The sequence below is a fragment of the Sinocyclocheilus anshuiensis genome, unplaced genomic scaffold, assembly GCF_001515605.1.
Source record: "Sinocyclocheilus anshuiensis isolate Anshui unplaced genomic scaffold, SAMN03320099.WGS_v1.1 scaffold407, whole genome shotgun sequence".
Classification (NCBI taxonomy): Eukaryota; Metazoa; Chordata; class Actinopteri; order Cypriniformes; family Cyprinidae; genus Sinocyclocheilus; species Sinocyclocheilus anshuiensis.
This window is the reverse complement of record NW_015552593.1, coordinates 2,496,107-2,509,770: the sequence shown is the minus strand read 5'-3', so window position 1 is coordinate 2,509,770 and position 13,664 is coordinate 2,496,107. Positions and strand designations below refer to the sequence as shown.

The 13,664-nt window shown below is 38.9% G+C and overlaps 1 protein-coding gene and 1 pseudogene across 4 annotated transcripts in view; one reads left to right on the top strand and one right to left on the bottom strand.

Annotated features, from left to right (window-relative positions):
- Nucleotides 1-12,470, top strand: part of LOC107665590 (PHD finger protein 3-like) — a 22,194-nt gene extending 9,724 nt beyond the window's left edge. For all 4 annotated transcript variants that reach the window (XM_016456515.1, XM_016456517.1, XM_016456513.1 and 1 more), the window contains exons 2-16: nucleotides 955-1,220; nucleotides 1,302-1,412; nucleotides 3,431-4,685; nucleotides 6,222-6,465; nucleotides 7,240-7,282; nucleotides 7,487-7,607; nucleotides 7,759-7,915; nucleotides 8,121-8,237; nucleotides 8,758-8,886; nucleotides 8,989-9,127; nucleotides 9,426-9,615; nucleotides 9,706-9,853; nucleotides 9,947-10,036; nucleotides 10,123-10,318; nucleotides 10,407-12,470. In XM_016456515.1, the coding sequence (XP_016312001.1) occupies nucleotides 980-1,220; nucleotides 1,302-1,412; nucleotides 3,431-4,685; nucleotides 6,222-6,465; nucleotides 7,240-7,282; nucleotides 7,487-7,607; nucleotides 7,759-7,915; nucleotides 8,121-8,237; nucleotides 8,758-8,886; nucleotides 8,989-9,127; nucleotides 9,426-9,615; nucleotides 9,706-9,853; nucleotides 9,947-10,036; nucleotides 10,123-10,318; nucleotides 10,407-11,980 (4,755 nt within the window). In that variant the 5' untranslated portion in view covers nucleotides 955-979 and the 3' untranslated portion in view covers nucleotides 11,981-12,470. The remainder of the gene's footprint in view (nucleotides 1-954; nucleotides 1,221-1,301; nucleotides 1,413-3,430; nucleotides 4,686-6,221; nucleotides 6,466-7,239; nucleotides 7,283-7,486; nucleotides 7,608-7,758; nucleotides 7,916-8,120; nucleotides 8,238-8,757; nucleotides 8,887-8,988; nucleotides 9,128-9,425; nucleotides 9,616-9,705; nucleotides 9,854-9,946; nucleotides 10,037-10,122; nucleotides 10,319-10,406) is intronic.
- A 372-nt stretch (nucleotides 12,471-12,842) lies between these two features.
- The window catches only part of LOC107665563 (protein eyes shut homolog), a 218,051-nt pseudogene continuing 217,229 nt past the window's right edge, over nucleotides 12,843-13,664 (bottom strand).

Sequence of the window (13,664 nt, the reverse complement as noted above, 5' to 3'; positions counted from 1 at the left end):
GCTGAGGCCGGGCTAGCGTGAGCGGAAGCCCCGGCTTAGCGTGAGCTGAGGCCGGGCAAGAGTGAGGTGAGGTGCCGGGATCGAGAACGGCGGTCCCGGCGGATCCGACGAAGGAGCGGTGAAAACAGTGAAAGCCGATCCGGCGATCCACAGCACTAAGTTGATGTATTTCCTCAGCGACCAGCACGGATCAGCTCTAGGCATGACGAAGCGGATATCGTCCTCTTTTGGAAGACCAAACAAAGTAGTTTCGCTTTCACAACGAAGCACACAGCGTCTTCACGACATGGCTGCAGCGGCAACAATACTACAGTGAGAATAAAAGTTACGCCTTCTTTCTTTGCGTGAACATTTGGGCGGCGTTATGCAAATCTTCCCACATAGTGAGGTAGATATGTGGGGGCGTGTTCGAACGAGCCGTTTTAGGTAGGTGTGGCTGACTCTTAACTTTTATAAAGAATATCTCTTTGGATTTGAGACTTTAGTCTTTGCAAATTTACAGATCTTCTTTATGCACCAAGAGCTTGTAACACTCCAAAGAGAAAGGAAAAAATGAAATTGCATCATATGACCCCTTTAATGTTATATTGCCAAACCTATTGAACACTGTTGCCTACAACATTCAGAACCCACTGCTAGAGTAAACAAACTTTTTTTGCAATTGGACTTTGGAATTGAAAGCTGGTAGTTACTGAGATACAGCCCCTGTGACAACTAGCCCCTGTCTACCCTATGTCTGTGTATGGCTTGCCATTCATTTTGCTTTAATGCCAAACATTTTATAAAGTACGAGAAACTAAGATTTTTATTTTTTTTTTTGGACAGAAGCAAAGCAATGAGCATATATGTGGAGTTAATGTCATCAATCCAACTTATTTGTCAAAATACTCAACATTAGAAGATAATGCAGTGTTCAAGATACATTTAAAACAATTACCTGTTTTACTTTTCCAGAGCAAACCATACAGTGCAGGCATTCATGGATATAGTTGGTGGCCCATTCAATCATCTGGTTCCCAGTGACCAGTTGGATGATTCCTTACTGCTCGGACAGAACCTGGAATGTGAAGCTAGTGATGAGTTTGAAGCAGGTCACGGCCAACCTGAAAATTCACTGAAGAACATGCTCAGTGATAAAGATCCCATGTTTGGATCTGCTAGCGCCCAGTTTCATCTCTTAGAAAATGAAGATGTCAGTTTTAAGCTTGGGAGCACAACAGGTACAGTAGTTGCTTTTGAAGTTTGTTTGTGCTTTAATTTAGAAGAAGGTTTGTAATTTAACTACTTTGTGTGTTTTGCAGCTGCAGATAATGACATGACAACAGCAGGTGTTAGTCAGAGTCCATCTGATGGAGAACACAGTCAGTCCAGCTTCTCACAGGGCAGAAGACATTTACAGAGGAGACAAACAGGTACACATAACAAAATGGACACAGCTGGATTGCTTTGAATCTGCTTGCAATAAAGGTTCAGAAGTAACCCTAATTAGTTCACTGATTGTTTGCAGCTGTCCAACATTTTTTGTCTTTTTGTTAAAGCTATTAGTTTTTTTTAAGCAATTTACTAGTTAAATCAATTTCTTACAATAAAATTAAAATACAATTTTAAATATGTAAACTTGTCAATTTGAATATATATATATATATTAGTTACTAATAGTTTAAAGTGCCCCTATTATGCCATTTTTACAGTTCCTAATATTGTTTTGGGAGTCTCCTACAATAGGATTACATGCATGCAAGGTCAAAAAAACGCTTTCGTTTTCTCAAAATATGCATTTAATATCACCTCATTTTCCAGCGATTCTCAAACGATTCGTTAGAAGCAGTTCAAAGATTCAGTCTCTCTAAACCCCTCCTTTCTGTGAGCCTGCTCTGCTCTGATTGGTCAGATGGCCCAGTCTGTTGTGATTGGTCTACGGCGTACAGCGCGTTTCAGAAACGATACGCCTATTTTAGTAGTTCTGTATTTTGAACGCTCTATAGAAAATATAAACATCTATTATTTATCATACTTACAGGTTGTGATTCAGTGGAGCAGCTGGTCCAAATAAACAGGATACTGATCCATCTTTCAACAGCAAGTGTTTTGTGAATCCCACGTTGAACTCCCCGAGATTAGAGAAGCAGTCGTCAGTAGAATGACATGTTTGTGGGTGGGGTCAAGTTGTTCAGAGTCGATTCTTTATTTTGGAAGACAATAACTTTATTTATCGTGCTGTTTCAGCTTTACAACTTTGCAGATCGTTTACATTCACAATACAGCTACATTACACACTGCATGAAATGGCATAATAAGGGCACTTTAAAAATATTAGGACGTTTATTCAAGATGTTTAATGTTTTTTCGCTAGACAATGATTAGGGATGTTCATTTCGGTTATTTTTCCTAATCGACAACTGATGCTCGTTAACCGATTATTAACCGTTAACCGACAAGATTATTTTAAATTAGAAAGGATACGTGTCTGTGAACCATTAAAAATACTAACATTTGTTTTCCCGATATTAATTTTACATGCGCAAAAAGCAGCAAACAACAGAACAGGAGTAATCACATGGTCATATCATATCACATCAGGGGAACTAAAATAGCCTAGCTATGTTTACAGTGTTTATTATAATGTTTATAAACATTTTGTGTCGGCATTAGGCCTATATAATAAAATGCGACTTATACTCATTTTTTTTCTTCTTCTAAAAAACAAAAAATAGCCTAGCTATGTTTACAGTGTTTATTATAATGTTTGTAAACATTTTGTGTCTGCATTAGGCCTATTTCTGAATTAAATAATAAAATGCGACTTATATGCAACTTTTTTTTTTCCTCTCTAAACATTTTTTTTTTATATACGCATAGCATATTTTGACCATGCAGCAAACCTTTTTAAATATTTTGATAAATTACTGAAAAAATTAAAATTTATAAATGACTTTTTAAACCATTTAACTGATCGTATTAATCGGTCAAAAATTCTTACGGTCGGTTAACCGTTTAAAATGAACATTCCTAACAGTGATACATGTAGAATAAATATTGCACTGAGCCACCAAAATGCTGAACGAAATCACAAAGGGTCTTCATGTTTTTGTGACAGGTAGCTTTCTCACTGTATAAGACGCTGCGAGTGACTTGCACTGTTTGGACAAAAAAAATATACATATATTATTTTGTAACTGATACGGAACTTAATAGGTAGCCAGTGCAGAGACTATAAAATATATTTTAATAAAAAATATTTTCCCAGTTCACCCTCCTTTTGGGCTCCTTTGATATGGTTTAAATGTCTGTATTGAGATATTAATAGAGCGTAAGGATTATTTGGTTTAAAGTCTTATTAAACCAATATTTTTGCCCATTTGCTGGGTTTGACTGCTCATCTGTTCTGTTTTGCCACTTTGAGAGTATTGAAACCATTTTTCTCTCTCAGCAAGCCGCGGTCGAGTTAAAGGCAGGCGCCCAGGTCCTGTGCGAAAAGCAGCAGAGAGTAACAAGCAAGAGTCAACATGTAGCACAAACCCGGGTGGAGATAAAAGCCTTGATGCAAAAAGAGAAGCCCTGCTCAGCCGTCGTTTTGGAGTCCATGAGGTCGACTCCTCTATGAATCCAGTAGTTGTGTTACGTCGATTAACTGTTACTGTCGGGGGCTATAAAATCGAACTGCTTCCTGGCCCGTCGCATGCGTTTGGATCATTTAGCACAAGCGCTCTTCAGTCTCTTGGCTTCCAGGATGACGGTGTCGCTGCTGACGGCCTTGCACTCGATTTGGGACAAAATCAAGATGATGGCACACAAGAAGTTGTTAATTCTGCACAAGAGGTTGTCGGGGAAGTGAGCGTTGGCCAGTCAACTAGTGATGACATGCCTATGGATTTTGGGCCGTATGTGAACCCTAATGAAGTACAAGACACTAACAGCAGCACCATGTCGCTCAAGCCCAGCGTGGAAAACGCCACACCAGCAGACGCCAAAAAGAATGACCAAATCAAGACCCGAAAGCTAAGTGCACAAAAAACAGGGAACAAGAACGGCACGGCAGTTCAACCTGCAGTCAAAAAGCTTCTGAAACACAAACAGGCTCTGTCTGCTGCCAAAAATAAACCATCTCATCTCACCTGGCCAGGGCTCTTGCAGAAAGTATCTAGACATCCCAGAGACAAAAAGATACATACAGGCCGCCCAGAAAGTCTCAAAGGAAAGCCCGTTAAGGTTGGCTTGAAACGCCCAGGTGGGCCAGTCACTCCTAAATCACCCTCAAAAATACAAAAGATTCAAGATGGACATCCTGCGAACCAAACCGTAAACCCACCTGTCCCGGTGTCCCCGACTGTCAGCAGAAAACTGTCATCTGATTCTGGTCCAGGTGTCAAGTCAGTCCAATCCCCTCACCCTTCGAAAAAGCCACAAAATCCTCCCACTCCTGTAAACAAAACAAACCCACCTGTGACAAACAGCCAAGGAGAAGAGGAGCAGGAGAAGGTCAAGATCAAGAAGCCGGAGAAGATTCAGCAAAGACACAAGAGTAGAAACTCCAGGAGTATCTCGATAGAGGAGCCGCAGCTGTTTATCCCTGATAATGCCCCTGTGGTGAAGAAGGAAGCCGAGGGCGAGCCTCCTCCTGAAAGTGAGACTGTGTGGGATCCCAGCAAGCACTGTGGATTATGCAAGAAACCTCACAACAACCGGTATGTCAACTTTTATCTCTAAATTCATTCAAATGGTCATAGGTCAATACATTTATTTCTGTATAATTTTAAAGATGTTTAATTGAGCATGCTAATTTGACCTGTTTTTAGATCTAGATCACCTTTGCCATTATCTAACACAATGCATTCTACCAAATTAGAAATAACGTGGCTTGGCAAACGATATGTTTGGATAATGGCTTCCTCTGGCATTGCAAATAAATTAGTTAAGTAGAAAACGATCTCTCCCTTCTACCACATGCTCTATGTTCTCTGCAGTGCTCCTCCTGGCAGCAGCAATCGCAGCCATGTCAAATGCAATAATGGGTTTAGACATACTTTTTTGGGCAGTAAATAATGGCGCAAATACCAGTAAATTGACTACCGCAAAACTTGGTAAATCATGCTGCGTGATTCATTTAAATAGTCTCCTCCCATAAATTTTGCGCCTGAAAGGGAAACTCCTACAAATGCATATGTAGTAAGGTCAGCTGCAAAAATGACCTTTTCACTGCACATCTTTAGTAAATCTGAAATGCACATCTCTAGTATTTAATGCCAAAAGAGGGTTTGTGCCGGTGCAAGCTGTTAGTAAATCTGGGCCTTAATCTTTATAAACACTAATCATTTAATAACCCTGTTAAATGCAATCTTTAGTAAATCTCAAAATGAATACCCATTGTTCATACTCTACATTATATAAAGTTGTGGTACCTAAATTAATTTGTAGCCATTAAAATATGGCAATAATCTGTGTTTTATTGTGTTTAGACAATATGTACTTAAATACCAGAAACATTAGAAAAAAGGGTTATTAGCTAGAATTTTAATGTTTATGAAGCTCTTAAGGTCTGTTAAATCAGAGCAGAAAGTCAAGGCATATATGTTGTATGTTTTGGTTTTCCAATGCAGAAATCTAAACATCCTTAAATCAAGATGCATTTACTTGAGATGCAAACTGATCATATGAAGTCGTTTTCTGTGAAACTGAACAAAATTGAGTTTATGCCTGTAATAAGAACAAACCTCTTGCCAAAGGGGTATTTTTTTTTCCTTTGAATTATTTTGATTTTGCATCCATTGGCATTTGCTTTTGTTTTAGTTATAAACTTACTTTGTGTTGACCAGTCTCTCATAAATCATGACTGAAAGTACATGTATCTTGATTTAAGAATCTTTAGATATTTTCAATGGAAAATAAGACAAAAATACTGCTGAGCGGTTAAGAGCAGAGCTATTCAAACCTATTTTTAAAAATTTTTTGTCAAATGAAAAAGTAATGGAGATCTGTTGGAAGATCTGTTGTAACTTTGAGGTGTTGCTAATACAACTCTGTGTGGTGCCTAGACATTTAGAGACCAAATTGACGTATTGGTACCTTCAATTAATTGCTTAAATGTTCTTTACTTGGTCTTAAAAAGCCATTTACATTTACCTTCATAAAACCTGCAGAAACCCTAATAAATTGGTAGTAAGAAAAGCCTCAAAAGCGATGGGCTGAAGACAGACCTGTGCTGTTGTCTGTTGTTTGATTAGGTTCATGGTGGGCTGCGGCCGCTGTGATGACTGGTTTCATGGGGATTGTGTGGGTCTGGATCTGGCTAAAGTTCAGCAGATGGAAAAGGAGGACCAGGAGTATATGTGCTTGAAGTGCTGTGCGGAAGAGGATGGGAAAACCGGTGCTCAAGCCACAGAGCAGTCAGATGATAAGTTGTCTGCTAAGCAAAAACCGAGACCCCAGCAGTCGGTCACCGCAGGTGGAATACGACCCTTCCGAAAAGTAAGCAAACAAGTCATCCTGTAGTAGACTGCAAAATAATGTGATTACATGCATAGTCGATAAAAATATATACATTTGTCAACATAAAAATCAAGAGTTAAAGAAGGTATTTATTAAGTTGTTTTAATTATTTTACTTGTATAGTGTTATGTAACTGACATACATGAAAGTAAAGACGTTAAGCAATAACTTTCACTCTAATCGTGTCAAATCTTGAGTTTGTGCCTGAAATTGTTGTGAAGACCAGAGGCTGCTAATTAATATTAGCGTGTCATTGCCTCAAATCAGATTAATCAAAGGGCTAAAATATTACAATTGGACTTCAAGGGGAAAAATAATAGAAATTGACAATTTGACCCTTTTAATTAGAAAGAACATGGGATCTGATTTGTCCTATATCAACCTAGTGCAAAAACAAAAGTTGTTTTTCTTTGAAGCATTAAAGTATTTGATGATTGCTTATGGCAGATTTACATATATATATTTTATTCTGCCCTTTCTGATTTAGCTTTTGAGTGCTAGCCACCAGCTTTCTTTAAAAGGGTTTGTACATATCTGCTTTTCTATATTATTAACACATGGGTGTAAAGGGGTTAGTTAGAGTTAGTTTGCACAGTGTTCCTCACAGGTGTGTTGCTGTGTTCACATGGATAGGTGTGTTACACACTCCGACTACCAATGATATGGCCACTTGAATTTGGTTGGCTCAGATTGCAGTTTTCACTGCTATATTGTAGTATTTATTCTTTGAAAAAAAAATTTTTTTTAACATAGGATGTTGGAGAACGACGACCGTCAGAAGATTCAGCATCAAAGGGTATAAATATTTCCATCAGTTATTTTACACACTATTTACACTTAATTTTTTTTATGATTGCTATTTTTTTTTTAATATATTTTTTAAATTACCAATTTCTTAATAAAACGATAAAATATTAATACAATTCACTTTGTCCTCATTAATATTTGAAATGAATACAAAATGATTTACATTAATAATCTTGAGTTTAAATTTTTGCAGGACCAAGTGTGAAACATGAGACGAAGAAAGTGAAAATATCACCTGTGACCTCAAAAAAACCGTCCACTGGACAAATCAGGCGAAGTGTTCGGGACTCGCTGGAGGAGATTCTTTTGAAACGGTGTGTGTGAATGTGATTTTTGCTAGATTACCAGTAAAGTTAGTCAATAGCTTTTCCTTAGTTGTTGAAACAAAGCTACCTCTTGTTTAAATTAAGTGTGTAATGTTAAGTTGTTCATACTCTCTTCAGTGTTTATCCTCTTATCTTACAGACTGAAGGAGGCCGATATGAAGATTTCATTGGATAAGCCTGCTGAGTTGGCCAGAAGAACGGAGAAAGAGCTTTTTGCTCTTTTTCAGGGTGTTGACAGCAAATACAAAAATAAATACAGAAGTTTGACTTTCAATCTGAGAGATTCCAAAAATAATGTAAGTAATTTGACATTATTTTTTTGGTAATATGATTGTTTTTCAGTAGCATATGATATAACAACCTTGCAACAATATTGTAAAATACGATTTCATATTTGACAAATATTTCATGTCTCTGTGCAGTATATTTTCAGTTGACCTATTTTCATTTCACTTCTAAAAATCTAATGCAGTGTTAATGAAAATAAATGTTCTTTTGCAGGTGTTATTCAAGCGAGTGCTCAAGGGGGAAGTTTCCCCTGCAGATTTGGTGCGTATGACTGCAGAAGAGCTGGCCTCTAAGGAACTGGCTGCTTGGAGACAAAGAGAGAATCGACATGTTAGTAAAACATAGCTGTGTTGCATTTCTAAAATCTCACAATAAACAACGTAATGCCATTTGCAAAGTGTTTCACTTTAAAAGTGAAAAGTGACGTGACATGTGGCCAAGTATGGTGACCCATACTCGGAATTAGTGCTCTGCATTTATCCCATCCAAAGTGCACACACACAGCAGTGAACACACACCCGGAGCAGTGGGCAGCCATTTATGCTGCGGCGCCCGGGGAGCAGTTGGGGGTTCAGTGCCTTGCTCAAGGGCACCTTAGTCGTGGTATTGAAGGTGGAAGAGAGTGCTGTATATTCACTCCCCCCACCTACCCTGCCGGTACGAGACTCGAACCTGCAACCTTGGGTTACGAGTCCGACTCTCTAACCATTAGGCCACGACTTCCCCAAGACTAACTTCATTAGTAAAGTAAAATACGCAGCAGGAAATGACATTCATTTGTCCATCAGAAAAGTAATTTCATAGTCATTCAGATTTTGACTGTTAACCCTATTGATGTCTTTGCTGGCAGACGATTGAAATGATTGAGAAAGAACAGAGAGAGGCAGAGAGACGTCCTATCACTAAAATCACCCATAAAGGGGAAATTGAAATTGAGAATCAGGAGCCTGCCAAGGCACCAGAGGCCATAGAGGTTGAGGTGAGATTTGGGAGACATTATGCTCCATTCTGTGCAGCTTTGTTATATTTTCCAACAAGGAAAAAGAAAATTGCATACTAAATTTTCCTTCTGTGTTTTCAGCCAGAGCCTGTGCCGAAAGCTGCGGAAGTGCCTGAAGAAAAACCCCCTGAGACTAAAGCTGACAGTCCCAAGAAATCTGTAGATACCACCAACTTGCACAAGTCTCATCTATTTGACCTCAACTGCAAAATCTGCACAGGTAAAACATTTTTATGAGTTCAAATAAAGTTCTGAAAAGGTTTTTTTTTTTTGGTGAAGAATTAAATGGGTTATATCATACTAAACTAAAAAGTATCCTGGGTCTACTTATGTTAGCAAAGCTTTTTTGCTTATAATTAAAGTCTGATAAATTAAGTCCATTAAGAATCTTCCACTTCGCATGTTAAAAAGAAACCTATGTCAAAGTTGCAAAAGTAGTTATTAGTAAAGTTTTCAGAGTTAAAGAATGTGTTTATGGTACAATTAACTTACTTTGATTTTTTGATGTTTCTCTGAAGGTCGCATGGCTCCACCTACAGAGGAAGCTGCTACAAAGATGGTAAAAGTGGCTACAACAGTTGTGAGAAGACAGTCTAGTACGACAGATGAATCTCAGCACTCCACAACTACACCTACATCAGCACTGATAGACGATCTGTGTTTAAGAGCCATGGAGGAAGGTCTCCTCAATTTTTTGCCTGAATCCAGGTAAGATTCCTGATTAAGCATGATTTTCAAGCAATCTCATGTTTAGTAAACGAGACTTTAAATGACATTATGAAATTGTTGCTTTAATAGGTCAGATAGTCTGAGTAGCAAAGAAGACACAGCGACATTCCTCAGCAATTTGGAAAGTCTGTGGAGTGGCTTTGTTGATATGCCAGCTGTGGCGAGGTTTCTAACAAAAGCTTATCCTGTCTCTGGAATACTGGACCAACTTACACAGGTAAATTGGCAGTCAGACATTTTGAAACATCCTAAATGTGTCATTTACACATATGACCTGACGTATTAGAAACATTTTGAATTGTGTCTGCAGGATTTGCCAGACAACATCCAAGTAGGTGGACGAATCTCTCCTCAAATAGTCTGGGATTATGTTGAGAAAATCCGTGCTTCCGGGACAAAGGTGAGAATGATTTATTCTTAGATTTGTCACATTCTGTAAGTGATCATTTGTATGTGCTGTTTGTGACTTTACATTTTTTCCCCTAGGAAATATGTGTTATTCGTTTCTCCCCTGACACCGAGGAAGATGAGATCTCGTATACTTTGTTATACGCCTATTTTAGCAGCCGAAGAAGATACGGTGTTGTCGCCAACAACCGCAAACGAGTTAAAGACATGTATCTCATTCCTCTCGGCTCCACAGAAAAAATTACCCATCAGATTGTACCGTTTGATGGTCCTGGTAAGACTTTCTTTACAGGTTCATTTGTAGGATCCGCATGATTTTTGCAACAAAATCTTGATATTAATTGTGGCACTCCACATTGTAGGGCTGGAGACCAATCGTCCCAATCTTCTTCTCGGATTGGTCATCCGCCAGAGACCGAAAAGAGACTTTGGGGTAATCCTGCCAAGCGATGTCAGGGAAGCTCCAAGTTTCTTGGCAGAAAGCAAACCTCATGTCGATTACCCACAGAAAGCTCCTGCGGCTCAAGACGCAAGCACACGGAAAAAAGACACTGCCGACTTAATCAAGTCCGTCATTGAAGAACCTATATTGGATACTGAGACAGAAGAGAATGTTTCTTTGCGCTTTCTTCCTGGAGTGCTGAAGTTGCCTGGAAATGGGGCATCGTCTTCGAGCGACACTGTGAAAAGTGATTCTACAACAACAGTAACCAAGACTCCAACTGTTGATAGTGGAAACCATGCAGAAATCCATCCTAAACCTACGGCCACCGCTCCTCGACTTGATCGCTTCATTATCAAGAAAAAAGACCCCAAAGCTGTTAAAACAGAGCAGGCGCCATCCAGCTCGAGTTTGGAGACCAACTCAGAAAAGAAAGAGAGTGGAGTCATTCTTTCTCTGAGTGACAAACCTGCAGATGTTTCAACAGAGAGTTTCCTGTCTTCTCTCACGACCGCTAAACCCAAAGATGAGTCCGTGTCCGGCAGCACAGCTGCACCAGCTAGTCAAGAAACAAGCGAAACCACTTTATCGGATGCATTGACAGACTCTGTCAATGACGGCTCTAGCTCTGTCCCCAAAAACGAAACCTTATCAAGTCCCACCAAGTCTTTGAAGACATCTGGTATTTTAAAGACACCATCTTCATCAGCTGAACCTACCGAGTTAAAACCTCAACAACCAGAAAGTAATTCAGAAAAGAAAGTTACTCAGCAACCATCGGTGCAACCCCCTCAAGAGTGTAAAGCCATAGAGGACATCCAAGCCATCACCACAATCTCCTCCACTGGGAAAAACGAAGGTCCCAAGCAGTCCAGGACCTCTTCTTTTAACCCTAAAGTATATAATCCAGCCCCCATTTTTCATTCGTATTATGCTGGTCCACCTGATCCCCAATATTATCCTCCTCCAGCCAATCCTGCCCCTTTCTTACCCCTTCAATCACAGGTTCCTCCGCCTTTCCTGTTTCCTCCTGGTCCACCTCCTCCACAGATGTTCCCTCAAAGCGATCCTCACATGCTTGCTCCACCTTGGCCTCAAACCGTCCCTCCCCAAACGCTCCCTGTGCCTCCTCTGACATATGAGTCCAGCTTGCCGACCTCTTCGCCCCTCAGCAAAGACGAGAAGGGCTTGGAGAAGTCCTACGGTGACTTGGGCGACAAGCCGTCCAGAAGGTCCGATGAGACCTACAGGAAGGACAACAGAGATAGAGACCACTATGACAGACACCATCACAAAAGCAGGCACTACGACAGGGACCGCGAAAAGCACAGGGACAGAAGTCACAGTCATAAAGAGCACCACTCGAAAGAGGACAAGTATGAAAAACGGAGAGAGCGGCACCACAGCAGCAGTCATTACCGGGACAGAGACAAACACAGACGGGATTCTGATTATGAGAAACACAAGAGAGACTCGAGAGACAGGCGTTCGTGATCTTGGCATCAAACCGCTCCACTTTCCTTAAATCTGTCAAACAGTAGAAGAAAACTATTTATAAAGTTGCAAAATGATTTTTATATGGAAAAGCAGCTAGTACGAGATTTTTAGTTGGTGTTTTTTTTGCAATCTAAAGGACATTTGTTTTGTTTTAAAATGTACATTTTCCCTACCTGGCTTTACAAAGACCCACTAACATTGTCTTCACAAGCAGCTGGTTGTAATCAAAAAAATGAAACTACTGTTGTACGCAGTCTCATGGTTGATGAGAACAGCTTCTTTTGCCTCACTTTTTTTTTTTCCGTTTTAATTTTTCTAAAATTGTCTTAGGTATTTTCTATGTTTCAGGTGACAAATATTTCTTTGTTCATTTTGGCTTGTCACACAACAGAAATGTGCATATTCAGCACATTATGTACAGTTCATAATATGTTTTTATTGTTAGTAAAGCGACTGAAATTAAAGTCTTTGTTTCTTAAAGAGACTCATTTTTTATTGTCATGCATTGTAATAAAACACCTGAGATCACAGAAAAAGGTAGTGTTTATTTTACAGTAATGAAAAAGCAATTAAATAAGATTACTTTTGGGGTAGTATATTATTATTATTTTATATTTGATCATTATGGGAAATGGAAGTGTATCAACTATAAGCCACAATTTTTTAAATACAAGTTTGTTTGTTTTTTAACACCACGCACATGGAATATGGTTTAAAACCGTATTTAGACATCCCAAATTTTGCTAATAGGGTAGCAAAAACTGCAAACCTCGTATTTCACAAATGAAAACAGACATTCTGACCCTTTGCTGAAAAAAAGGTTTTAAAGCCATATTTCATACCTTATTTTTGACATTGAGAATAAAATCCTTTACAAGTAGTTAATATATAAATTCAGAAATGTCACCACATTATTTTATTTAAAAGACATTTTTTTTGTTGTGTTGTGTTAGTGCAGAGTAGAAAATTGTCAACAGTTTTTTCCGTGGCATAAACGAGAATAACAAATCTGGACAAATATCAACTGGTAATTCAGTAAGAGGCACAAATATATAACAGTCCTGCTATCGTGTTCATCTCTTAATTTCGTTTCTTCAAACAACACATTTGTGTGGTCATTTTGAGATGATTTTTTGCAGTGTTTTTTGTACCTTTCATAAGCATCTTTAATGCAGGATCATTCCTATCACCTTGCAACATCATTTTACCATGCCAGTGATAAACAACAGATTTCACCTCTTAAAAACGGGCATTGAGCATGTATTTGTGAAAAAAATCTAGACGTGAATACCTAAAATCAAATATCAAGATATCAACAATAATCAGTCATTTTTTCTACTCTTCACCTTGATAGAAATTAAAACCTTCACTGGCTTGTAGAAACTCCAGCTCTCTGATGTCCTGATACAAGAAAACATCTTTAATACTCCCATCAAACCTTTTAGTAAATACACTAGACGTAACTGATGCCACATCTCTTTTCAATTCAAAACCCCCTAAATAAATCACTCCTCCATAATTTACCGCTACATACCGTTCAAAGGGGTCAGTATCTTCAAAAATGACTCTTTCCTCATTCACATAGACCTGGATGAGAGTCCAGTTGTGAGTAATAGACAGGTAATTCCAGTGATTACAGCAGAAAGTGTTTTGATGCACAAGAGGAAGAGCGGTTCTCTCA